Here is a 25723-nt window from a genome sequence, read left to right as displayed (position 1 = left end):
AGAGTTATGAAAATTCTGGGCCAGTAACAATGTGTAATTCAGAGAGGGACACAGATAAATAAAAGTGCTTACTATATTTATTATTTCCTGCATTTTTGCTTAGCTGCAGTGTATCTGAAGCATCCACTTTGGATTTTAAGTGGTAGCAGTATTGTATTTTTATTTAACCACTTGCATTTTTACCCCCTTCCTGCCCAGGCCAAAGTGCTGTCGCACACTGAATGACAATTGCGCGGTCATGCAACACTGTACCCATTTGAAATATTTATCTTTTTTTCCACACATATAGAGCTTTCTTTTGGTGGTATTTAATCGCCATTGGGTTTTTTATTTTTTGCTAAACAAAAAAATGTTTGTTATAAAATTTTGCAAACAGGTAATTTTTCTCCTTCACAAATGTGCACAGACAAGGCTGCACTCATGGGCACTGATAGGCAGCACTGATGCGCTCTGATAGGCGGTGCTGAAGGGCACTTAGAGGTGACACTGATGAAGAGGCACTGATTTCCAGCACTGATGGGCACTGTTAGGAGTACACTGATAATCAGGACACTGATAATCAGTGCACATGTCCCTAGCACAAGCTGGTTATCGGTTATTGGCTCTCTTCTTCAAAAAAAGCCAATAACCAGCTTGTGTTTACATCATTTGATCAGCGGTCATTGGCTGACAGCTGATCAAGTGGTAAAGGGCCGCTGTGATTTCATCTAGCATTAAGATAAAAAAACCTTCTGTCTGCAGCAGCCCCCCCTAATACTTACCTGAGCCCATCCCGATTCAGCGATGTTGCAGGAGTATCTCGGCTCTCCTCATTGGCTGAGACAGCAGCGTGGTGCATTGGCTCCAGCTTCTGTCAAAGTCAGTGAGCCAATGGGGAGAGAAAGAGGGTAGGGCCAAACTGCGGCTCTATGTCTGAATGGACACAGCGCAGTGGCTTGGGTGCTCCCATAGCAAGCTGCCGGCGAGGGACCCGTGAAAAGGAGGATCTGGGCTGCTCTGTGCAAAACCACAAAGCAGGTAAGTACAGTACCTGACCGCGAAATTGTGTTTCCAGCGCGATACCATCGCGCTGGTTCTCGGCGACAGGGTACTGTGAATGTCGCGCTGGCTCGCTCATCGGGAAAAGAAAACTTTGTTTTCCTTCCGCGATGAGTGACAGGCAGTGCTGACAGCTGTCTAGTATGAATCCTGAGGCGGGAACACCGCGCCAAATTTTAAATGAAAAAACCGGCGTGGGTTCCCCCCTCAGGGGCATACCAGGCCCTTAGGTCTGGCATGGATTGTAAGGGGAACCCCCTATGCCGAAAAATCGGCGTGGGGGTCCCCCCCAAATCCATACCAGACCCTTATCCGAGCACGCAGCCCGGCCGGCCAGGAAAGGGGGTGGGGACGAGCGAGCGCCCCCCCCCCCCTTGAGCCGTACCAGGCCGCATGAACTCAACATGGGGGGGTGGGTGCCTTGGGGGAGGGGGGGCGCCCTGCGGGCCCCCCCACCCCAAAGCACCTTGTCCCCATGTTGATGAGGACAAGGGCCTCTTCCCGACAACCCTGGCCGTTGGTTGTCGGGGTCTGTGGGCGGGGGGCTTATCGGAATCCGGGAGCCCCCCTTAATAAGGGGGCCCCCAGATCCCGGCCCCCCACCCTGTGTGAATGAGTTTGGGGTACATGGTACCCCTACCCATTCACCTAGGGAAAAGTGTCAATATAAAAAAAACACAGTACACAGGTTTTAAGAGTAATTAATTAGTCAGCTCCGGGGTCTTCTTCCGACTTCGGGGGGTCTCCTTCCGACTTCTCCCGGTGTTCGGCCTCTTCTCCCGGGCCCCGCCGCTATCTTCTTCCAGCTCTATTGCCAGCGAGGGGCCCGGTCTGCCGCCGCTGTCTTGTCGCCGCTGTCTTGTCGCCGCTGTCTCGCCGCTTCTTCTCTTCTTTTCTTCTTCCCCGATGTTGACACGACGCTCTCTCCGGCTCGAATGCTGTGTGCGAGCTGCGGAGCCATTTATATAGGCGGTAACCCCGCCCCCTTACGACGTCATGGTCCCAGCATGCGACAGACGGCGACAAGACAGCGGCGACAAGACAGCGGCGGCAGACCGGGCCCCTCGCTGGCAATAGAGCTGGAAGAAGATAGCGGCGGGGCCCGGGAGAAGAGGCCGAACACCGGGAGAAGTCGGAAGGAGACCCCCCGAAGTCGGAAGAAGACCCCGGAGCTGACTAATAAATTACTCTTAAAACCTGTGTACTGTGTTTTTTTTATATTGACACTTTTCCCTAGGTGAATGGGTAGGGGTACCATGTACCCCAAACTCATTCACACAGGGTGGGGGGCCGGGATCTGGGGGCCCCCTTATTAAGGGGGGCTCCCGGATTCCGATAAGCCCCCCGCCCGCAGCCCCCGACAACCAACGGCCAGGGTTGTCGGGAAGAGGCCCTTGTCCTCATCAACATGGGGACAAGGTGCTTTGGGGTGGGGGGGCCCGCAGGGCGCCCCCCCTCCCCCAAGGCACCCCCCATGTTGAGGGCATGCGGCCTGGTACGGCTCAGGAGGGGGGGGGCGCTCGCTCGTCCCCACCCCCTTTCCTGGCCGGCCGGGCTGCGCGCTCGGATAAGGGTCTGGTATGGATTTGGGGGGGGACCCCCACGCCGATTTTTCGGCATAGGGGGTTCACCTTACAATCCATGCCAGACCTAAGGGCCTGGTATGCCCCCGATGGGGGAACCCACGCCGGTTTTTTCATTTAAAATTTGGCGCGGTGTTCCCGCCTCAGGATTCATACTAGACAGCTGTCAGCACTGCCTGTCACTCATTGCGGAAGGAAAACAAAGTTTTCCTTTCCCGATGAGTGAGCCATCTCGGCGCTGGCTCCTGCGACGGGGCTCGTAGGTGTTAAATCTCGCCGAGAAGTGCGGCGAGATTGACACAATATCGCGGTCACCTACTGTATAACGTATTTGTTATTTTTAACCAGTTCCCAACTGCCGCACGCCGATATACATCGGCAGAATGGCAAAGGTGGGCAAATGGTACTCCCCCCCCCCCCCCCCGCCTGCAGCAGTCGGATTCGTTAGAGGACCAATCAATCCCCAGAGCCAGACCAATGATTAACCACTTCATTACCCAGCTATAGACATATGACGTCCACAGATGGGATCTCCCATCCTGGGTGGACGTCATATGACGTCCTGGGATTCCCGGCCGTCTAGGGGGCGCGCGCACCGCGTTGCTCGGGACCCGGTGCGTGTGCCCGGCGGCCGCGATGTCCGCCGGGCACCCGCGATTGCCCGTTAACCGGGCCGGCATGTGGATCTGTGTGTGTAAACACACAGATCCACAGCCTGTCAGCTCTGAGGAGAGCGATCTGTGTTCCCAGAACGGAGGAACACTGATCGGTCTCCTCCCCTTGAGCGTCCCCTCCCCCTTCAGTTAGAATCATTCCCTAGGAAACATACTTAACTCCTCCCCGCCCCCTAGTGGTTAACCCCTTCACTGCCTGTCACATTTACACAGTAATCAATGCAATTTTATAGCATTGATCGCTGTATAAATGTGAATGGTCCCAAAAATGTGTCAAAAGTGTCCGATGTGTCCGCCATAATGTCGCAGTCATGAAAAAAAATCGCGATCGCTGCTAAAAAAATAAAAAAATATATATTTTTTTAAAATGCCATAAATCTATCCCGTATTTTGTAGACGCTATAACTTTTGCGCAAACCAATCAATATACGCTTATTGCGATTTTTTTTACCAAAAATATGTAGAAGAATACGTATCGGCCGAAACTGAGGAAAAAATTTGTTTTTTTAAAAAAAAATTGGGATATTTATTATAGCAAAAAGTAAAAAATATTGTGTTTTTTTCAAAATTGTCGCTCTTCTTTTGTTTATAGCACAAAAAATAAAAACCGCAGAGGCGATCAAATACCACCAAAAGAAAGCTCTATTTGTGGTGAAAAAAGTGCGTCAATTTTTTTTGGGTACAACGTCGCACGACCGCGCAATTGACGTTTAAAGTGCGACAGCGCTAAAAACTAAAAATTGGCCTGGGAAGGAAGGGGGTGAAATTGCCCTGTATTGAACCGGTTAATGGTCTGGACTGGTGATCGCTCCTAACGAATGAAAACCTTCCCCTGTCTGTGTAAGTGTAAACACGGGCAGGAGGAAGTGAAGTCACCTTTCCTCGTGGAGAGGAGAGCGAGAGGAGAGATAACATCTAACCGTGAGTTGCACCAACACTACACTAACACATAGGTACACTTGCCACCCCCCGATCACCCCCCCCCAGTTAACCCCTTCACTCCCTGTCACTGTGTCACCAATTGCAGTTTTCAGATTTTTCACTGATCACTGCATTGGTGTAATTTGTGACTGAAATAAGCGTTAGTGCAGTTAGTAGTAGGCCCCGTTGGGTCTAGGTTACCCCCTAAACCCCCCTAATAAAGGTATAACCCCTTGATCATCCCCAGTTAACCCTTTCACCCCATTGCCAGTGTCACTAATCGATCACCGTATTTGTGTCACGGGTGACGCTAGTTAGCCAGTTAGTTGATTAGTTTCACCGTTTTTATAGCATCAGGTACCCCCATATATTACCTAATAAAGGTTTTAACCCCGATTGCCCCCTAGTTAACTTTTTCACCCCCTGTCACCAGTGATTACCGTATTAGTGTTACGGGTGATGCTGGTTAGTTAGTTTGTTTTTTATAGCATCAGGGCACCCGCCGTATTTTACCCAATAAAGGTTTAACATCCTGATCACCTGGCGGGTGATATCAGTTAGGTTTTAGCATCAGTCAGGGTCTGCAGCGCACTAGGCAGCGTCAGATGAGTGCCAGTAGCGCTAACACCCACGGACGCACCATGCACCTCCCTTAGTAGTATAGTGTCTGAACGGATCAATATCTGATCATATCTATACTAGCGTCCCCAGTAATTTAGGGTTCCCAAAAATGCAGTGTTAGCGGGATCAGCCTAGATACCTGCTAGCACCTGCGTTTAGCCCCTCCGCACAGCCCAGCCCACCCAAGCGCAGTATCAATTAATCACTGTCACTTACAAAAACACAACACACATAACTGCAGCGTTTGCAGAGTCAGGCCTGATCCCTGCGAATGCTAACATTTTTTTTGGTAGCGTTTGATTCAGTCGCTGACAGTCAGGAACTCTTTTTCCTGTGAGTCTCACTACTAGTGTACCAGTAAATTTAGAGACCAAAATGTCAAATCGAAGGTACACTAGTGAAGAGGTGAAGAGGCCTACATGTTTCTGAGTATAACAGATAGTAAAGAGGAAGTCACTCATCTGTCAGACTCAGGCTCAGAATACGATCCTGTAGACAGCAGCGGCACCCTGACACATGACCTGACGCTCTGATGACGGAGTTGTGGTCCCTACCAAGGTCAGGCATACCCAACCCTGTTCTTCTGCTGTCGTTGAGGTGCAAGAACTGCAGGGCTCTCATATGGAGCAGAGAGCCAGTACTAGTGCCGCTCATCCTTCTGGTGAACTGGCAAGCACCAGCGGCCTAGTACATCCTGGTCGTAGTCAAACCAGTACTGCAGTAACACGTGGTGATGTGGCGAGTCCCATAAGTGCAGTTCAGGCTGGTGAGGTGGATAGCAACTAGTGTTCCGCAGCCACCAAGAAGACAAAGACAGGCCCATCGAGCCCATAGTGCCCTTCCTGCTGCATTTGCCAATCCCAATTGGGAGCCCACCACTTCTGCAGCACCCGTACTTCCCCCATTCACTGGCCAACCCGGAATTCAGGTGGAAACGGTTGATTTTACGTCACTTGTTTTTTTTTTTTTTTGCTGTTTTTCACAGAAGATCTCTATAGATCTATTGTGAACCAAAGCAATTTGTATGCTGGTCAGTTCATCGCCGCTAATCCCCATTTCACCCTTGTCAGAAATTGGAAACCTATTACGGTTTCCGAATTTAAGATCTTTCTGGGCCTATCCCTCCTCATGAACATAACTAAAAAGAGTGAGTTGCGGTCATGTTGGACCACTGACCCAATTCACCATATGTCCGTGTTCTCTGCCTCCATGACCAGAGCACGATACGAGTAGATCTTGCGGTTCATGCACTTCAGTGACAATGAACTCTGTCATCCTCGGGGTGACCCTGGATACGATCGGCTCTATAAAAGTTGGCCCCTCGTAAACCACTTCAACCAACAGTTTGCAGCCGTGTTTACTCCCCATCAAGTTGTCTGCATTGATGAGTCCCTGATTAAGTTTTCTGGACGCTTGTCTTTCAAACAGTGTCATCCCAGCAAGCGTGCCAGATATTGGGTCAAGATGTATAAGTTCTGTGACAGGGCCACAGGCTCTACATATAGCTTTATGGTTTACGAGGGAAGAGATAGTCGGGTAGAGACAGAGAACTGCCCAGATTACATATGGAGCGCTGGTAAGATTGTGTGGGACTTTGTGTCACCTTTATTCGGAAAGGGGTAACACTTATATGTGGACAATTATTACACGAGCGTGTCATTTTTTATTCACTTGTTTGATCATGGAATTGGCGCATGTGGCACCGTGCGATCTAATCTCCGGGGCTTACCCCAGCGGCTTGTAGATTCCCGTCTTAGGCTGGGGCAGAGAGCCTGTTTGAAGTGTAATAATTCGCTTGCTGTGAAGTAGAGGAATAATCGGAATGTTTTCATTCTGTCCTCCCTTCACGGCAACTGGTGTTGTGGAGATACCCCTCTGAGTGAACTAGTATAACCTTAATATGGGAGGGGTGGACCTCAACTACCAGTTGTTGGCGCTGTACCTAATTGCCCGTAAGGCCAGACGCTGGTACAAAAGTGTCTGTATACTTTTTTCAATTGGCTCTGCTGAATACTCATGTGCTATACAAAGCTTCAGGATGAACTGGATCCTTCCTTAAATTCCAGGAAGAGATCATCACAGCCCTTCTGTTTCCAGACGGTACCGTGGCCCAACTTCCCAATCCAAATGCAGTAAGCCGGCTGCATGCGAAGCATTTTCCGTATCTCCTCCCTGGTATCCCTACCCAACGAGCCCCCCAAAGAAAATGTCATGTGTGTAGAAAGCACGGATATAGGCGTGACACGCGCTATTATTGTCCCTCCTGTCCTGACCATCCTGGTCTTTGCACTGGTGAATGTTTTGAAAGCTACCACACACTAGTGGAATATTAGCGTAGGGTACAGCACTGCACAGACTAGGACACACTTTCACAGGTTCTCCAAAGATGCCATTGCATTTTGGGAGACCCGAACCTGGAACCGAACCGTTACAACCATTACAGTTACAAATAAAAGTGTAAAAAAAAAAAAAAAAAAGTTAAAATAAATAAATTATATATAACAACCAAAAATAGTTGTCATTTTATTGTTCTCGCTCTATTGTTCTGCTCTTTTTTACTGTATTCTACAATGCAATGTTTTATTGTTACTATGTTTTATCATGTTTGCTTTTCAGGTATGTAATTCTTTTATAATTTACTGTTTACTGTCTTATTATTAACCATTTTTTTGTTTTTGGGTATGTCATTCAGCTGCAGCACAGATTTATTTATCTTGACAGCAACAGCGTTTGCTCCCATGATACCTAAATCAGCAACTCCAGCGCTGTAGGAGGTGATTTCACCACGACAGTTAAAAAAAAAAAAAAATGGTGCATGTATGCCCATTATTAGAAGTGGGTGGATGAAGGGCGGTATTCTAATGTTTGGCATACCCACCGATCAATCTCTTTTTCGTTCAGCTCACAGGCTGCATGAAAAAAAGAACATTACAATGTATGCACAACAAGGACCAGCAACGTACTGTTATGTTGCTGGACTTTGAGTTGTTATACCAGAATGATGCCTGCAGGTTTAGGTATCATCTTGATATCATTCTTTTCAGCCAGCGGTCGGCTTTCATGTAAAAGCAATCCTAGCGGCTAATTAGCCTCTAGACTGCTTTTGCAAGCAGCGGGAGGCAACGTCCCCTCCCTCCCACTGTCTTCCATGGTTTTCTCGGCCTTTCCTGTCCCAACAGCGAACCCGAGAATGTAGCCGGCCATAGAGCTGATCAGAGACCAGAACAGCTCCAATCATCTCTATGGCCTAAGAAACCGGAAGCTACAAGCATTTCATGACTTAGGTTTCGCCAGACATAAACAGCACCATTGGGAAATTGGCAAAGCATTTTATCACACCGATCTTGGCGTGGTCAGATGCTTTGAGGGCAGAGGAGAGAAAAGGCATCCCTGTCCCCCCGTGCTCACGCACAAAGGCGAACACAAGCATGGTGAGGCAGATCTCATTTATTTTTGAAAATGAAGAAAGAACAGAATTTTTTTTTTTTCCTTTTTTCAGATTTCAAAACTTTGTGACAAAAAGCAAGATCTGCAAAATACTCAACATGCCTCTCAGCAAATAGCTTGGGGGTCTACTTTCCAAAATGGGGTGATTTGGGGGGGTTTTGTGCTATCTGGGCATTTCATGGCCTCCGAAACTGTGATAGGCAGTGAGGAGTGAAATCAAAAATGTACGCCCTTAGAAAGCATGAAGGCAGTGATTGGTTTTCGGGGTCCTGTACGTGGTTAGACTGCCAAAAAGTCCCACACGTGTGGTATCCCCATACTCAAGAGAAGCAGCAGAATGTAATTCCACCTATAACCATGCCATGTTTCAACAATATATCATTTAGTGACAACTTTGTGTAAAAACAAAAAAATTGTAATTTCCCGAAACTTGTGGCAAAATATAAGATATTCCACGGACTCAACATGCCTCTCAGCAAATAGCTTGAAGTGTCTTCTTCTAAAATGGGGTCATTTGGGGGGGGGGTTGTGCTATCTTGTCATTTCATGGCCTCTGAAACTGTGATAGGTAGTGAGGAAGTGAAATCACCATTTTACGCCCTTAGAAAGCCTGAAGGCTGTGCTTGGTTTTTGGGGTCCTGTATACAGCTAGGCTCCCAAAAAGTCTCACACCTGTAGTATCCCTATACTCAGGACAAGCAGCAGAATGTATTTTGGGATGTCATTTCACATATGCCAATATCATGTTTGAGCAATAGATCATTTAGTGACAACTTTGTGCAAAAAAAAAATTGTAATTTTCCCGCAACTTGTGGCAAAATATAAAATATTCCATGGACTCAACATGCCTCTCAGCAAATAGCTTGGAGTGTCTACTTTCCAAAATGGGGTCATTTGGGGGGTTTGGAGCTATCTTGGCATTTTATGACCTTCGAAACTGTGATAGGTAGTGAGGAGTGAAAATCAAAAATTTACACCCTTAGAAATCCTAAAGTCGGTGTTTGGTTTCCGGAGTCCTGTATGCAGCTAGGCTCCCAAAAAGTCTCACACATGAGTTATCCCCACACTCAGGAGAAGCAGCAGAATGCATTTTGGGGTGTAATTCCACATATAAACATGGCATGTGTGAGCAATAAATCATTTAGTGACAACTTTGTGTAATTTTTTTTTTTTCAATCAGTGACAAAAAAATTAAATGTTCAATGGGCTCAACGTGCCTCTCGGCAATTTCCTTGGGGTGTCTACTTTCCAAAATGGTGTCATATGAGGGGGGGGGGGGGTTGTACTGCCCTGCCATTTTAGCACCTCAAGAAATGAGATAGGTAGTCAAAAGCTGCGTAAATTCCAGAAAATGTACCCTAGTTTGTAGACGCTATATCTTTTGCGAAAACCAATAAATATATGCTTATTGACATTTTTTTTTTTTAGCAAAGACATGTGGCTGAATACATTTTGGCCTAAATGTATGACTGAAATTTAGTTTATTAATTTTTTTTTATAAAATTTTTCTCCAAATTTTCTGTCTTTTTTTGTTTTTATCGCAAAAATAAAAAATCGCAGAGGCAATCAAATGCCATCAAAAGAAAGCTCTATTTGTGGGAAAAAAAGGACGCAAATTTAGTTTGGGTACAGCATTGCATGACCACATAATTACCAGTTAAAGCAGCGCAGTGCCAAATTGTAAAAAGTGCTCTGGCCATCGAGCAGCCAAATCCTCCGGGGCTGAAGTGGTTAAAGAAAAAAGGAACAAAAACTTAGACTTTAATACCACTTTAGGCTATATTTGTCATTATATTATTGATTAGCAGAGTAACACAAATCAAAATAAAACAAATCCAGATGAACCTTTTTTAATCTAACAATAAGAAGTAATTTTGTAACTGACCTTACCTGCCACTATGATGTCAGTGGCTAAAGCCATCTCTAAGCCTCCCCCTAGAGCTGCTCCATCCAAGGCAGCAATGGTTGGCATTGGAAGGTTTGCTAAGGAAAAACAAAGCAAAAGAATTACAATATAATGGAAGCAAGTACCTAAAAAATTATGTATCATATAAACCTGAGGAAGGAATACCACGCTCATTGAAAACATTAGTAGACAAAATGGACACTTGCTGGCTATAAATAGATGTGAAGTAGTCATTGTGTAAACTCAAGAATGCCAAACCACTCTGTTTCAGATGACACATTATAAATTAGTAAATTCTGTGTTCAGTTCAGAGTGCTCCTACTACTGTGCTTCAAAAACAAAATGTCACCAACACAACAGAATGCCATTTAGTAGTCACAAATACTGACTATAAGAATGAGAAGCCTACCCTACCCACACCTAACTGTATTTTCATTTTCTCCATCAGCTCACCCCCCACAGTTATTACCTTTTGTTTCCACTTGACCCTCCCTTCTAGATTGTAAGCTCTAACCAGCAGGGCCTTCCGATCCCTCCTGTATTGATTTGTATTGTAAGTGTACTGTCTGCCCTCAGGTTGTAAAGCACTGCGCAAACTGTTGGCACTATATAAATCCTGTTTAAAAATAATAATAATAATACTGTACACAAAACAGCTCCAGAGTCTAAATAAGCTCCTTCTTTAGGTAAATAGTGACAACAATACTGATGGAAAAAAACATACAGGTGCAGCTCAAAAAAATAGAATATCATCAAAAAGTTTATTGTTTTCAGTAATTCAAATCAAAAAGTGAAACTCATATATTATATAGATTCATTACACACAGAGTGATATATTTCAAGCATTTCTTTCTTTTAATTTTGATGTTTATGGCTTACAGCTAGTGAAAAACTGTAAAGGCTTCCTGAGCCTTTAAATGGTCTCTCTGTCTGGTTCAGTAGGTTACACAATCATGGGGACGATTGCGGACTTGACAGTTGTCCAGAAGACAGTCATTGATACCCTCCAGAAGGAGGGTAAGTCACAAAAGAAGCTGGCTGTTCACAGAGTGTTGAATCCAAACACATTGATGGAAAGTTGAGTGGAAGGAAAAAGCGTGGTAGAAAAAAGGTGCACAAGCAACATGGATAACCGCAGCCTTGAGAGGATTGTGAAGCAAAGGCCATTCAAGAATTTAAGGGAGATTCACAAGGAGTGGACTACGGCTGGTGTCAGTGCTTCAAGAGCCACCACACACAGACATATCCAGGATATGGGCTACAACTGTCGCATTCCTTGTGTCAAGTCACTCCTGAACCAGAGACAACGTCAAAAGCGTCTTGCCTGGGCTAAGGAGAAAAAAGGACTGGACTGTTGTTCAGTGGTCCAAAGTCCAGATGAAAGTAAATTTTCCATTTCATTTGGAAATCAAGGTCCCAGAGTCTGGAGAAAGAGTGGAGAGGCACAGAATCCAAGCATGAGGTCCAGTGTGAAGTTTCCACAGTCGGTGATGATTTAGGGAGCCATGTCATCTGCTGGTGTTGGTCCACTGTGTTTTATCAAGTCTAAAGTCAGCGCAGCCCTCTACCAGGAAATTCTAGAGCTCTTCATGCTTCCCTCTGCTGACCAGCTTTATGGAGATGCTGATTTAATTTTTCAGCAGGACTTGACACCTGCCCACACTGCCAAAAGTACCAATACCTGGTTCAATGATCATGGTATAACTGTGCTTGATTGGCCAGCAAACTCGCCTGACCTAAACCCCATAGAGAATCTGTGGGGTATTGACAAGAGAAAGATGAGAGACACCAGATCAAACAACGTAGATGAGCTGAAGGCCGCTATCAAAAGCAACCTGGACTTCCATAACACCTCAGCAGTGCCACAGGCTGATCACCTCCATGCCACCCCACATTGATGTAGTAATTCATGCAAAAGGAGCCCTGACCAAGTATTGAGTGCATACTATAATGTACATGGATATACTTTTCAGTAAGGCAACATTACTGTGTTAGAAATCCTTTTTTTATTGGTCTTATGTAATATTCAAATTTTCTGAGATACTGAATTTTGGGTTTTCACTAGCTGTAAACCATAATTATCAAAATGAAAAGAAAGAAATGCCTAAACTATATCACTGTGTGTGTAATAAATTTATATAATATATGGGTAGAGCTGCACGATTCTGGTCAAAATGAGAATCACGATTTTTTTGCTTAGAATAAAAAGATCATGATTCTCGCAGCGTAAAATCTTTCAAATCATACAAAAAAATGGGCTAACTTTACTGGTTAGTTTTTATTAATTCATTAAAGTGAAAATTGCATTTGAACGACTGCTGCGCAAATACAGTATATATACAGAATATAAACCGCTTCCCATCCTCGCTATAGTCAAATGACGGCTTCAGCGTGGACCTTAATTGCCGGGAGGCCGTCATATGACGTCCACCCGTGCATGAGCTGCCTGCGCGCCCCATGTGGCACGCTCTGTGATCACCTAGTCAATGAGACTTGGCTGAGCACAAATCGGATCGGCCAATCCCGGCCCCTTACCACGTGATCAGCTGTCAGCCAATGGCAGCTGATCACGTGATGTAAACAAAAGAACGGTAATCGGCTTTTTTTCTGCTCACGCTGACAGTGTGAGCAGAAAGAAAAAGCTGATAACTGGCTTTTGTCAGGAAGGACAATGGTCCCGAACAGGGTGAGAATCACCCAAGTATCTGTGCCCACCAGTGCCACCTGCCGTGCCACCTGCCAGTGCATACCAGTGCCACCTTTGACCATGAATTGACTTATATTCCCAGATTCAAAACCAGAATAACCTTTTTGATAAAAATATTGTTTAATTTTAAAATAAATAGAATTGAAGGATTTAATTTTTTCATTTTTAGTAGAGTAAGGGAGGTCAATCGACACTGTCAATTTTTTTTATACCATCTGTGTCCCATTGGGGAGATTTTCCTCAACTTCCTGTCCCATAGCCACAATAGTGAGGAAAATCCCTGATGGTCACTAAGCTCACCAGAACGAATCTGCCCATTGTAAGATTCCCCTCTATTTCTGTTCTGATGACCACTCAAAATTTAGGATTTTCTTTTGCGTTTACTTTCGGTAATAATGGTTTTCAGAACAAATAGAGAAGGTATATCTCCCTAAAATGGGACACAGAAAGCAATAAAAAGCCTCATTGGTGTTCTAATCCCTCTGTACCCTTTCCAAAATGTAAAAGAAGGTTTGGCCTTCCGTTACAGTAAACTTTAGGCATACATACAAATCTGAACAAATCACTGTCAAACTAAAATTAAATAAATTCAGATGTGGGCTAAAATGCAAGTCCTTCACGAAAAACCTGTTCTTTAGGTTTACAAGATATATGAGGAGAAGTTTATGAGGGGGGTTTCTTGTGGTTTACCCCTCTAAATTAAACACCATGGGGTTTTTGTTCTTCTTGTGGTCCCTCACAAATCATTTATGTCACCGTCCAAAGGAAAAGAAATTTTAATTTCTTATCTTCTTTCCCATTTTTATCTTTCAGAGAGTTTCAATGCTGACCTTTCCCTATAGATTTGGCAAAGCTGCAGTTTTACTTCTTCAAGTTACTATAACCATGTAATTCTGAGATATTTGTGTCAAAACCTTGCACCATTTGTCACCAAAGGTGCAGTTATGTTCAATAATGGGTAAGCTCTTTATATGGAACTGCATTATTCCATAATATTGGGGCAGGGATTGATCATGAAGTTCCATAACCCCCCCGTACAGTCTTACTTTGTGAGCTTTTGAGATACGTACCCTGAGGACAACCAAGCACTCACCATAAAGAAAAGACAGGAGGTAGAAACTTAGACCATATCAGACTTCTCACTTACCAGACCGGTGAGTACGCTTGGGCTCTCTTACGCGTTCGACTCGCGTCCCCTGGTAGAGTATACAGGAAGCACAGGAGTACGGAGTGGTATGGGAGCCTGGTAACAGAGTCCAGATGCAGGTGGATGAGCAATCCTTAAGCAGCAAGGTGCAGGCTGGAACACAGGCAACAAGACTGAACAGGGTGATCAGGAGACATGGTTGGGTTCGGCAACAGGCAGGCAACGAGGTACAATGGAGCAGGCAGAAGAATAGTCAGACAGGCCAGAGGTCAGGTGCAGGCAGAGTTCAGAGGAGTCCAGGAGACAAGCCGGGTAGTCAGGAGATCTAGTTTTACAGGCACAGGAAACAGGTACAAGGAACGGCAGAGCTGTTGATCAGGCAGCACTGATCAGAGAGTGAGGCCAGCTTAAATAGACAGATTGGCACCAAATGGCGCGCGCGCACCAGCACGCACAGGCACGTGCACCCGCACACGCCCGCGCACACCCGCACACACACCAGGCCTGACCGGAAGATGCATACCAGTGCCACAAGGAGCGCACGCAACAGGACCAACGGGAACGGGATGCACCCCGACGCACACCACAATGAGCACCCTGCCTACCGAGGTGAGCTCTCTGACAGTGCCCCCTCCTCAAGGGCAGCCTCCGGATGCCCAGCTGGGCCAGTCTGGTTGCATGTGAATTTTTAAAGGCTTGCAACAGTTCCTTAGCGTGAAGATTACTCTCAGGCTCCCAGGAATTGTCCTCAGGTCCATACCCCTTCCATTTGATGAGATATTGGATTTGATTGCGTCTTTTCCTGCAATCCAGAATTGCCTCAATTTCGAATTCCTCCTCGTTATCAATCATGACGAGTTCAGGTGGACTGGTATTATGGTCAGTAAAGTGATTAGGAGCGGCCGATTTCAGCAAGGACACGTGGAAAACCGGGTGTATTCTAAAAGAATCAGGCCGGTTGAGCTCATACGTGACGTCATTTACCTTCCTCCTTACCGGGAAGGGCCCCATAAATTTAGGCCCCAGTTTCCTAGAGGGGAAAGCCACCTTTAAGTTAGCTGTGGACAACCACACTTGATTGCCAGGTTCCAAGATAAGTTCCCCACGCCTCTTTTTGTCGAACATCTGTTCATAATAGGCCTGGGATTTGGCCATGGTCTCATGCAAAAGCTTGCTATTGGCAGAGAAGAACTCCATTGTTTCGGACACTGCAGGAATGGAACATTCGGGTATAGAGCTGGGTAAAAATGAGGGTTGGAATCCATAGTTGGGGAAGAATGGCGTTTGATTGATGGCTGAATGCAGAGAATTATTGTAAGAGAATTCCGCAACTGGCAACAGAGAGACCCAGTCATTCTGGGAAAAGGCAGAGAAACAACGGAGGTATTGCTCCAAGGTCTGGTTGGTTCTTTCCATCTGGCCGTTTGTCTGGGGATGGTAGGCCGAAGAGAACGACAGTTCAATTTCAAGGGAACCACACAGAGCTTTCCAAAACCTGGAGGTGAACCTTGATAAATATCTGCGCCGTTTCCATGGCTGAGGGTGTGCCCTTCATTGGAAGAAAATGTGCCATCTTGGACAATCTATCTATTATGACAAAGATGGTAGAAAAGCCTTCGGATCGGGGGGGGGAGTTCCACGATGAAATCCATCGAGATCATTTTCCAGGGTCTGTCAGGGATGGGTAAGGGTTTCAATAAGCCCCAGGCCCTTGTCCGGTTACTTTTACTTGGGGCACAAGTGTGACAGGAATTGACGTAACTCTTACAATCATCGGCTAATTGTGGCCACTAGAAGGTGCGCTGTACCAGTTCGGCTGTCTTCAGGGCCCCGAAATGACCTGCCAGCTTGTGGTCATGGCAAAGCTCCAGTACCGGCACCCTAAGGTCCTTGGGGACCATAATCTTGCCCTTGTGCCATAGCAAACCATCTCTTAGGCTGGTCTCAGCAGGTTGGGGTATTCCTGTACAAGTTTGCCTTATTCTAGAGATCAAATACCCTTGAAGGAATAAAACATTTCCCGCAGGCAGGATAGTGTCCAGAGGAATGGTCTCTTTGGAGTCATGGAACATGCGGGAAAGTGCGTCCGGTTTAACATTTTTAGAGCCAGATCTGTAAGTAATGTGGAATTGAAAGTGGAAAAAGAAGAGTGCCCATCTAGCTTACTGTGGTCTTAGTCTCTTGGCGGATCTCAGATACTCCAAGTTCTTGTGGTCGGTGTAAATTAGAATGGGATGTACAGCACCCTCCAAAAGATAGCGCCACTCCTCCAGAGCCGTTTTGATGGCCAGAAGCTCCCGATTTCCAACGTCGTAGTTCCTTTCAGACACAGAGAGTTTACGTGAGAAGAAAGCTATTGGGAATAGGAGAGCCTTGGGGCCTTGACGTTGGGAGAGTACTGCCCCTACTGCGATTTCTAAGGCATCGACCTCCAAAACAAATGGCAAGGCAGGGTTAGGGTGTTTGAGGATGGAGGCCGATGTGAATAGTTCTTTTAATTTCTCAAAGGCCGATTGTGCCCCGGGAGTCCAGCAGAATCGGGTTCCCTGCTTTGTTAGTTCCGTAATGGGGGAGATAATTTTAGAGAAGTCTTTGATGAATTTTCTATAAAAATTGGAAAATCCAATGAAGCGTTGAATCCCTTTTCTGTCTGTGGGTGCAGGCCAGTTCAGGATGGCGGACACCTTTTGAGGGTCCATCTTGATGCCCTCAACTGAAATGATGAGGCCCAGGAATTGAATGCATTGGAGTTCAAACTCGCATTTATCAAGCTTAGCATACAGTCCGTGTTGATTGAGCCGAGCAAGGACATTCCGGACGTGCCTGCGATGGTCAGCCAATGAAGAGGAGAAAATGAGGATGTCATCAAGGTAGACGATAACGTAAAGATCCAGAAATTCACGGAAGATGTCGTTAACAAAATGTTGGAATGTTGCTGGGGCGTTACAAAGACCGATGGGCATAACGAGATACTCGAAATGCCCAAAACGAGTACGGAAAGCGGTCTTCCACTCGTCCCCCTCTCGGATACGGATTAGGTTATAGGCTCCGCGAAGATCCAATTTCGTGAAGACAGTTGCAGTTCCCAGCCTCTGGAATAGCTCAGGCACCAGGGGTAGCGGGTAGTGATTTTTAATCGTTATCTTATTTAACTCTCGATAATCAATGCATGGTCGAAGAGAATGATCCTTCTTTTCTACGAAGAATATGCTGGCACCAGCCAGAGATGTGGACGGGCGGATGGACTTCTTTTCCAAGTTTTCATCAAGATATTTCTTTAATGTGTCTAATTCCTGCTCTGTTAACGGAAAGATCCTTCCGAAGGTTACCTCGGTTCCGGGTAACAGTTCTATAGGGCAGTCATAGGGCCTGTGTGGGGGAAGGATTTCTGCACCTTTCTTGCTGAAAACATCCGAGAAGTCTCGGTAGGGTTCTGGGATAGCTTGGTGTAATTCGGCATCGGGATGCAAGCAGAGAAGTTGGGGAGTCCTTGCAGACAGTGCTGTTGACAGTACTCAGAAGGAAACTCAACTCTTCCTGAAGCCCAGTTAATACGGGGGTTGTGGGCTTGTAGCCACGGCATTCCAAGGATGATAGGGAAGAGAGGTGAGGAGATGGCATCTAAACAGAGGAGTTCTTGGTGCTGAGAATCCATGATAGCTACTAGAGGAACAGTTTCCTGAATGACAGGACCGGAACGGAGGACGGAACCATCTGCAAGGTGTACAGCAAGACTCTGGGTCTTGGGTCGAAGTGGTATATCATGCTGGGCCGCAAAGGCCAGGTCGATGAAGCAGCTGTATGCTCCGGAATCAATGATGACTGGTACCTGAATAGCCTTTCCTGGAAGCTGCAAAGTGACAGAGATGGTAAGGTGAGTACTAGGTTTTGGCATGATAGTTGCACACATACGAGCAGAAGAATGACACTTACGCGTCTTATAGGGGCAGGCGCTTGCGTAGTGCCCCGATTCCCCACAGTAGAGACACAGATTATGAGCACGTCTGCGTAACTTCTCTTCGGGAGTCAAGGAGGGACGAAGCAAGCCAAGCTGCATGGGTTCTGGAGCATCAAGGACTGGAGAAATCGGTGGAGCAGAGGGCCGACTGGGAGGACTGGGGACTTGTGGGAGCATCCAGGTGGGTGGAAAGGTACTGGTAGACCTTTCAGTGCGTCGTTCTCTCAGACGACGGTCGGTCTGAATTGAAAGATTAATAAGCTCCTCCAGAGTTTGGGGCACTCTGACCCGTGCCAGCTCGTCCTTGAGCAGGTTGGACAATCCCATCCTGAACTGATGGCGCAGGGCAGCGTCATTCCAGGCCGTGTCAGAGCTCCAGCGCCTAAATTCAACAGCATAGTCTTCAGCCGCTCTACGGCCTTGACGGAGGGAGTGCAACGTGGCTTCGGCAGTTGCGGTTAGCTGAGGGTCTTCATAGAGCTGTGACATTGCCAAGAAGAAGGCATCCAGACTTTCCAAAGAATCAGACTTCTGCTCCAGAAGATGGTGGGCCCAGGTTTGAGGCTCACAGGAAAGCAGGGAAATAACAAAGCCCACCTTAGTAGCCTCTAGGGAGAAGGTACGGGGCTGTAAAGCGAAGTAGAGTCCACAAGCATTTCTGAATGCGCGGTATTTGCTACGGTCTCCGGAAAATCGTTCAGGTATGGGTACTTTGGGCTCTGGAGGGAGCATAACTACAGAGGGTGCGGGAGTTGCAGATGAAGTCCCCTGGGGACTGGGGGGTGCAGACAGAGCCTGGACACATTCCTCCAATCTTGTATAGCCTTCTTGAAGACTTTTCACTGCTTGGGTTCAACCCGCCAAATGTCTGTAGAGTTCATCCATTGGGGAGGCCCCCTGCCCGGACTCGGTCATGGCTGCCTGATACTATCAGACTTCTCACTTACCAGACCGGTGAGTCCGCTTGGGCAGAGGGTAGGCTCTCTTACGCGTCCGACTCGCGTCCCCTGGTAGAGTATACAGGAAGCACAGGAGTACGGAGTGGTATGGGAGCCTCGTAACAGAGTCCAGATGCAGGTGGATGAGCAATCCTTAAGCAGCAAGGTGCAGGCTGGAACACAGGCAACAAGACTGAACAGGGTGGTCAGGAGACAGGCTGGGTTCGGCAACAGGCAGGCAACGAGGTACAATGGAGCAGGCAGAAGAATAGTCAGACAGGCCAGAGGTCAGGTGCAGGCAGAGTTCAGAGGAGTCCAGGAGACAAGCCGGGTAGTCAGGAGATCTAGTTTTACAGGCACAGGAAACAGGTACAAGGAACGGCAGAGCTGTTGATCAGGCAGCACTGATCAGAGAGTGAGGCCAGCTTAAATAGACAGATTGGCGCCAAATGGCGCACGCGCACCTGCACACGCCCGCGCGCACCCGCACACCGGCACACACACCAGGCCTGACCGGAAGATGCATACCACTGCCACAAGGAGCGCGCGCAACAGGACCAACAGGAACGCGCGCGCCGACGCACACCACCGCGAGCACCCTGCCTACCGAGGTGAGCTCTCTGACAGTAAAATGGTCAGCAAAACAAAAATATGAGGTAAAGGCCAAAGCCTAAGACACCTAATACTTGACTTCAGGGAAAGGATTGTTGGAAAGTAAATCCTGACCAAAGACCAACCAGTGAAAAGCTGGAGTTTGAAGTATAATACCCCTCTAACCCTTGACTTTAGGGAAAGGGAGATCCAAAACATAACATACCTCTCAAAAGTAAAAAAATAGGAAACCTTTAATATAAAAAAATAAGGGGGGAGTACCAAGTCCCATTTAAGGAAGGGGGTCAAGAGATCCATGCACCTACAGGAAAGGGGGTATGTAATGTAGTACAATAGATATACAGGAACCCCCCAAACAAAAAAGGTAAAGAAGGAGACCTGTCATTTCACACCAACAGCTTATAGAGGTGTGATAGTCAAAACATATACAGAGGATATGAAAAGTCTACACACCCCTGTTAAAATGTCAGGTTTCTATGATGTAAAACAATGAGACAAAGATAAATCATTTCAGAACTTTTTCCACCTTTAATGTGACCTATAAACTGTACAACTCAATTGAAAAACAAACTGAAATCTTTTAGGTGGAGGGAAATAAAAATAAAAAAATAAAAATAATATAGTTGCATAAGTGTGCACACCCTTAAAACTAATACTTTGTTGAAGAACCTTTTGATTTTATTACAGCACTCAGTCTTTTTGGGTATGAGTCTGTCAGCACAGCATATCTTGACTTGACAATATTTGCCCACTCTCCAAATCTGTCAGACTGTGAGGGCATCTTCTATGCACAGCCCTCTTCAGATCACCCCACAGATTTTCAATCAGACTCAGGTTTGGGCTCTGGGTGGGCCATTCCAAAACTTTAAGCATCTTCTGGTGAAGCCATTCCTTTGTTGATTTGTATGTATGCTTTGGGTCGTTGACATGCTGAAAGATGCAGTTCCTGTTCATGTTCAGCTTTCTAGCAGAAGCCTAAAGATTTTGTGCCAATATTGATTGATATTTGGAACTGTTCATAATTTCCTCTACCTTGACCAAAGCCCCTGTTCCAGCCGAAGAAAAACAGCCCCAAAGCATGATACTGCCACCACCATGCTTCACTGTGTGTATGGTGTTCTTTTGGTGATGTGCAGTGTTGTTTTTGCACCAAATATATCTTTTGAAATTATGGCCAAAAAGTTCAACCTTGGTTTCATCAGACCAGAACACTTTTTCCCACATACTTTGGATGTGTTTTTGCAAAGTTTAGCAGGGCTTGGATGTTTTTCTTCGTAAGAAAAGGCTTCCGTCTTGCCACTCTACCCCATAACCCAGACATGAAGAATACAGGAGATTGTTGTCACATGTACCACACAGCCAGTACTTGCCAGATATTCCTGCAGCTCATTTAATGTTGCTGTAGGCCTCTTGGCAGCCTCCCTGACCAGTTTTCTTCTTGACTTTTCATCAATTTTGGAGGGGCGTCCAGTTCTTGGTAATGTCACCATTGTGCCATATTTTCTCCACTTGATGATGACTGTTCCATGGTATATCTAATGCCTTGGAAATTCTTTTGTACCCTTCTCCTGACTAATACCTTTTAACAATGAGATCCCTCTGATGCTTTGGAAGTTCTCTGCGGACCATGGCTTTTGCTGTAGGATGTGACCAAGAAAATGTCAGGAAAGACCTCTGAACACAGCTATATCCCCAGTTACAAGAGGGTGTGCACACTTATGTAACCACATTATTTTCGTTTTTTTTATTTTTACTCAACCCCCCCTAAAAGATTCCAGTTTGTTTTTCAATTGAGTTGTACAGTTTATAGGTCATATTAAAAAGGTGGGAAAAGTTCTGAAATGATTTATCTTTTTTTACATCACAGAAACCTGACATTTTAACAGGGGTGTGTAGACTTATTGTACAATATATATATATATATATATATATATATATATATATATATATATATACATATATACACACACACACACACACACACACATATATATTATATACACACACACACACACACATACATACATATACACACATACAGTATCTCACAAAAGTGAGTATACCCCTCACATTTTTGTAAATATCTTATTATATCTTTTCATGTGACAACACTGAAGAAATTACACTTTTTCCTCTGCACTGATTTTATGTAAGTACTCAGGGGTCGCACAATTACTTCCCCCGGCTACAATCGGTTGCATATAGACTAATTGTTCATTTTATTACATTTCATAGATATGTTTGAGCACTGTGCCCCTGATGAGTGGTTCACACGAAACGCGTCTGACATTTTGACACACAGATATATGCTCACATCTCACTATCAACTTAGAACATCTTCAATCAATTATGGTTTCACACATTTTTACTTCCATCGCCCAATGCTGCTTTTATGTGTATATATATGTATTTATCATTGTATGTATCCATCGATCGCTTGTGAATATCATGTGGCCTCTAGTTAACATATTGATGTACTCTTGATGCCTTAGTGCATGCGCTCATACATATGTGCGTAGGTGTACTGAATGACATTTATTACAATGTTCTTCTTTTACATGTGGTCTATGTTTGTGATATGGTTTGATACAGGATCTATGATCAATAAATACCATTTTTCATTCACCTCCTGTTGTCCGTGGACCTCATTTTAAAGTCTCAAACTCCCATTTTTCTCTCTGAATTAGGGATGGAGGCACATTCCCCATGTGCCTCACTCAAAGTCCCGAAAACTCCAATATCCCTCTACATAAAGATGGCTTAGGCTATAAGAGGATGGCCAAGACCCTGAAACTGAGCTGCAGCATGGTGGCCAAGACCACAGTGCAGTTTAACAGGACAGGTTCCACTAAGAACAGGCCTCACCACGGTCGACCAAAGAAGTTGAGTGGACGTGCTCAGCATCATATCCAGAGGTTGTCTTTGGGAATTAAGCAGATGAGTGCTGCCAGCATTGCTGCAGAGGCTGAAGGGGTGGGGGGTCAGCCTTTCAGTGCTCAGACCATATGCTGCACACTGCATCAAATTGGTCTGCATGGCTGTTGTCCCAGAAGGAAGCCTCTTCTAAAGATGATGCACAAGAAAGCACACAGTTTGCTAGACTAAGGACATGGATTACTGGAACCATGAGATGAAGTCTGATGAGACCAAGATAAACGTATTTGGTTCAGATCGTGTCAAGCATGTGTGGCGGCAACCAGTTGAGGAGTACAAAGACAAGTGTGTCTTGCCTACAGTCAAGCATGGTGCTGGGCGTGTCATGGTCTGGGACTGCATGAGTGCTGCCAGCACTGGGAAGCTAAATTTCATTGAGGGAACCATGAATGCCAACATGTACTGTGACATACTGAAGCAGAGCATGATCCCCTCCCTTTGGAGACTGGGCCACAGGGCAGTATTCCAACATGAAACACACCTTCAAGACAACCACTGCCATGCTAAAGAAGCTGAGGGTAAAGGTGATGGACTGGCCGAGCATGTCTCCGGACCTAAACCCTACAGACCATCTGTGGGGCATCCTCAAACGGAAGATGGAGGAGCGCAAGGTCTCTAACATCCACCAGCTCCGCGATATCGTCATGGAGGAGTAATAGAGGACTCCAGTGGCAACCTGTGAAGCTCTGGTGAACTCCATGCCCAAGAGGGTTAAGGCAGTGCTGGAAAATAATGGTGGCCACACAAAATATTGACACTTTGGACCCAATTTGGAAGTTTTCACTTAGGGGTGTACCCATTTTGGTTTCCCAAATGTGTTCTGTTGGGTTGAGGTCAGGATTCTGTGCAGGCCAGTCAAGTTCCTCTACCCCAAACTCTCTCATCCATATCTTTTATGGACCTTGCTCTATGCACTGACAGTCATGTTGGAACAGGAAGAGGCCGTCCCCAAACTGTTCCCACAAAGTTGGGAGCGTGAAATTGTTCAAAATAACAGTGGCCACACAAAAGATTTACACTTTGTGCCCAATTTGGATATTTTCCCTATATTTGTACTCACTTTTGTTGCCAGCGGTTTAGACATTAATGGCTGTGTGTTGAGTTATTTTGAGGGGAGAGCAAATTTACACTGTTATACAAGCTGTACTTTACATTGTAGCAAAGTCTAATTTTTTCAGTGAAAAGATATAATAAAATATTTACAAAAATGTGAGGGATGTACTCATTTTTGTGAGCTACTGTATATTTATATTATTATATCTGTTATTATATCTGTTATAGAGGGGGAGATCTTTCTTCCATAAATAGGTCCTGCAAGGATCACTAAGCTTAGCATTTCCCACCTAGGGGAACTCTGTAGCCAGAAAAAAAAGAGTGCTGTGTCTGTTGATCTTTTAGAGAAGAGGATATTGCACACTCTACTGAAGTGCAGCAAGAGTGATCTTAAAAGAATGACTCACAAAGCAATTTCCTTATGATTTGCCTTCAAAGAAACAGACCCAAGAGTAGGAAAATAGATTCATCCAGTTAGAAAAAAATTGAGATGAAAAAAGGAAATAAAACTGAATTTGCTAGATCAAAAATCAAAAATCAAAAATCATATATTTGTCAACTGTACAAAATCCATATTCTGCAACTCAAGAAAAAACTCAACTCAACTCAAGAAACTTCATGAGCAGAAGGAGTCAAAAGAATCGGAACTATCCTTCCTTTTCTTTAACCTCACTAAATGGCTAGAAAAGAAATCTTCTCTTTATTGGCACACTAGGACTTTTCAGGAATATATCAGGGAGGATCTGAACCCCTTGGGTCTCAGGGTCCAGATTTTTCCCTCTTTCGACAACATTGACTCTACTTTTAAAATGGCCTGGGAAAATGTCTTGAAATCATGTTCTAATCAAATGATGAATCTCCTTATTGAAGAATATAAAAAGATATCGATAGAAACATAGACAAATTATACTCTCAAATCAACACATTAAACACCCACCCCTCTTTTCCAGAGCTTAACGAGAACTTGAAGGCACATATTGAGGCTTTCAACAGAGATATTCTCGCTAAAAAGGAAAACAAATTCCTACGCGACAAACAGGCCTTCCAAGAAGGAAGGGCCTATAAGTGGCACCAACAATCCAACACTAGAAATCGCCAAAGCCGCTACAAACAAAAAGACTACCAATCAGATGCTTCCGATACCTCATCCGTAGCATCAAATGCGTCACACTCATTCCCTAAAACCAATAGACATACAAAAAAACAAAAACGACAAAGGGATGGGGATAGCTCTGAGGGGAGGCCTAAACGAAATCAAAGAACCCGAACATATAAAACTCCCACTAAAAAATCTACCCTCCCTGATAATACTTCTGGTCCAATTCCCGCCGGCCCAATCACCAAAGAAACTCCATCTACCACTATTAAAATCCCGAGTTTGTTTCAGCCAAAAAACTTGAATACCCCCTCCACTGTTCCAACATAGAACACACCGAACCCCAATTATATAATATAATTAATCTCTCTTCATACCCTCTCACAGTGGATGAATCCTCTGTACTATCCAAGGGCCTTACATTTTGCCCTAACCGTAAAACTGACAAATTTGAAATAATAAAAGATGTACACCTGTTTACTCGCAAGCTCCAACTTCAGAGCATGTTTAGCAAAAGTGATGTAAACTTAACCACTTTTCAAACAGCCAAAGAACGCCAAGCACTAGCTGATTTAAACTCACTCTTAGAGGAGAGCGACACCCGAGACCTCATCGATATCATCGATTTGGAGTCTTGCTTAAACACACCAACTAACCTGATTACCACAGTACAATAAGCTTCTAAATTAAAGAAAAAGTCAGACCTCTACCCCTCTCCATCTTCCAATCATGGGATAGCGACTTTCCTAAAATTAATCACCCAAGAGATTAAAAGTATGAGTACCAACTCTCAAGTAGTGGATAATGTAACTACGAACGAACGAATAGCTCTGAATGATCTAGCCCAAAATTCTGACTTGATTATCAAACCTTCAGATAAGGGCGGTAACATCGTTCTGATGAACAATGAGCAATACATATCCATGTGTATGAAAATATTGAATAATACAGACTGGTGTAGACCTATTGAATTCCAAACAATTACTCGATTCAACGAGGAATTTTACATTCTCGTTGACCGAGCATTAAATAATAACATCATTTCCAATCAAATGTGGAAATATATCCGTACTGCATTCCCCATGATC

General features: G+C 45.2%; 1 protein-coding gene across 3 annotated transcripts in view; it reads right to left on the bottom strand.

Annotated features, from left to right (window-relative positions):
• The window catches only part of AUH (AU RNA binding methylglutaconyl-CoA hydratase), a 399227-nt gene that overhangs the window by 231498 nt on the left and 142006 nt on the right, over nt 1–25723 (bottom strand). For all 3 annotated transcript variants that reach the window (XM_073632885.1, XM_073632878.1, XM_073632892.1), the window contains exon 5: nt 10175–10267. In XM_073632885.1, coding sequence (XP_073488986.1) covers nt 10175–10267 — 93 coding nt within the window. The remainder of the gene's footprint in view (nt 1–10174; nt 10268–25723) is intronic.

This window comes from Aquarana catesbeiana, linkage group LG01 (assembly GCF_042186555.1).
Source record: "Aquarana catesbeiana isolate 2022-GZ linkage group LG01, ASM4218655v1, whole genome shotgun sequence".
Lineage (NCBI taxonomy): Eukaryota > Metazoa > Chordata > Amphibia > Anura > Ranidae > Aquarana > Aquarana catesbeiana.
This window is presented reverse-complemented; position numbering and strand designations above follow the sequence as displayed.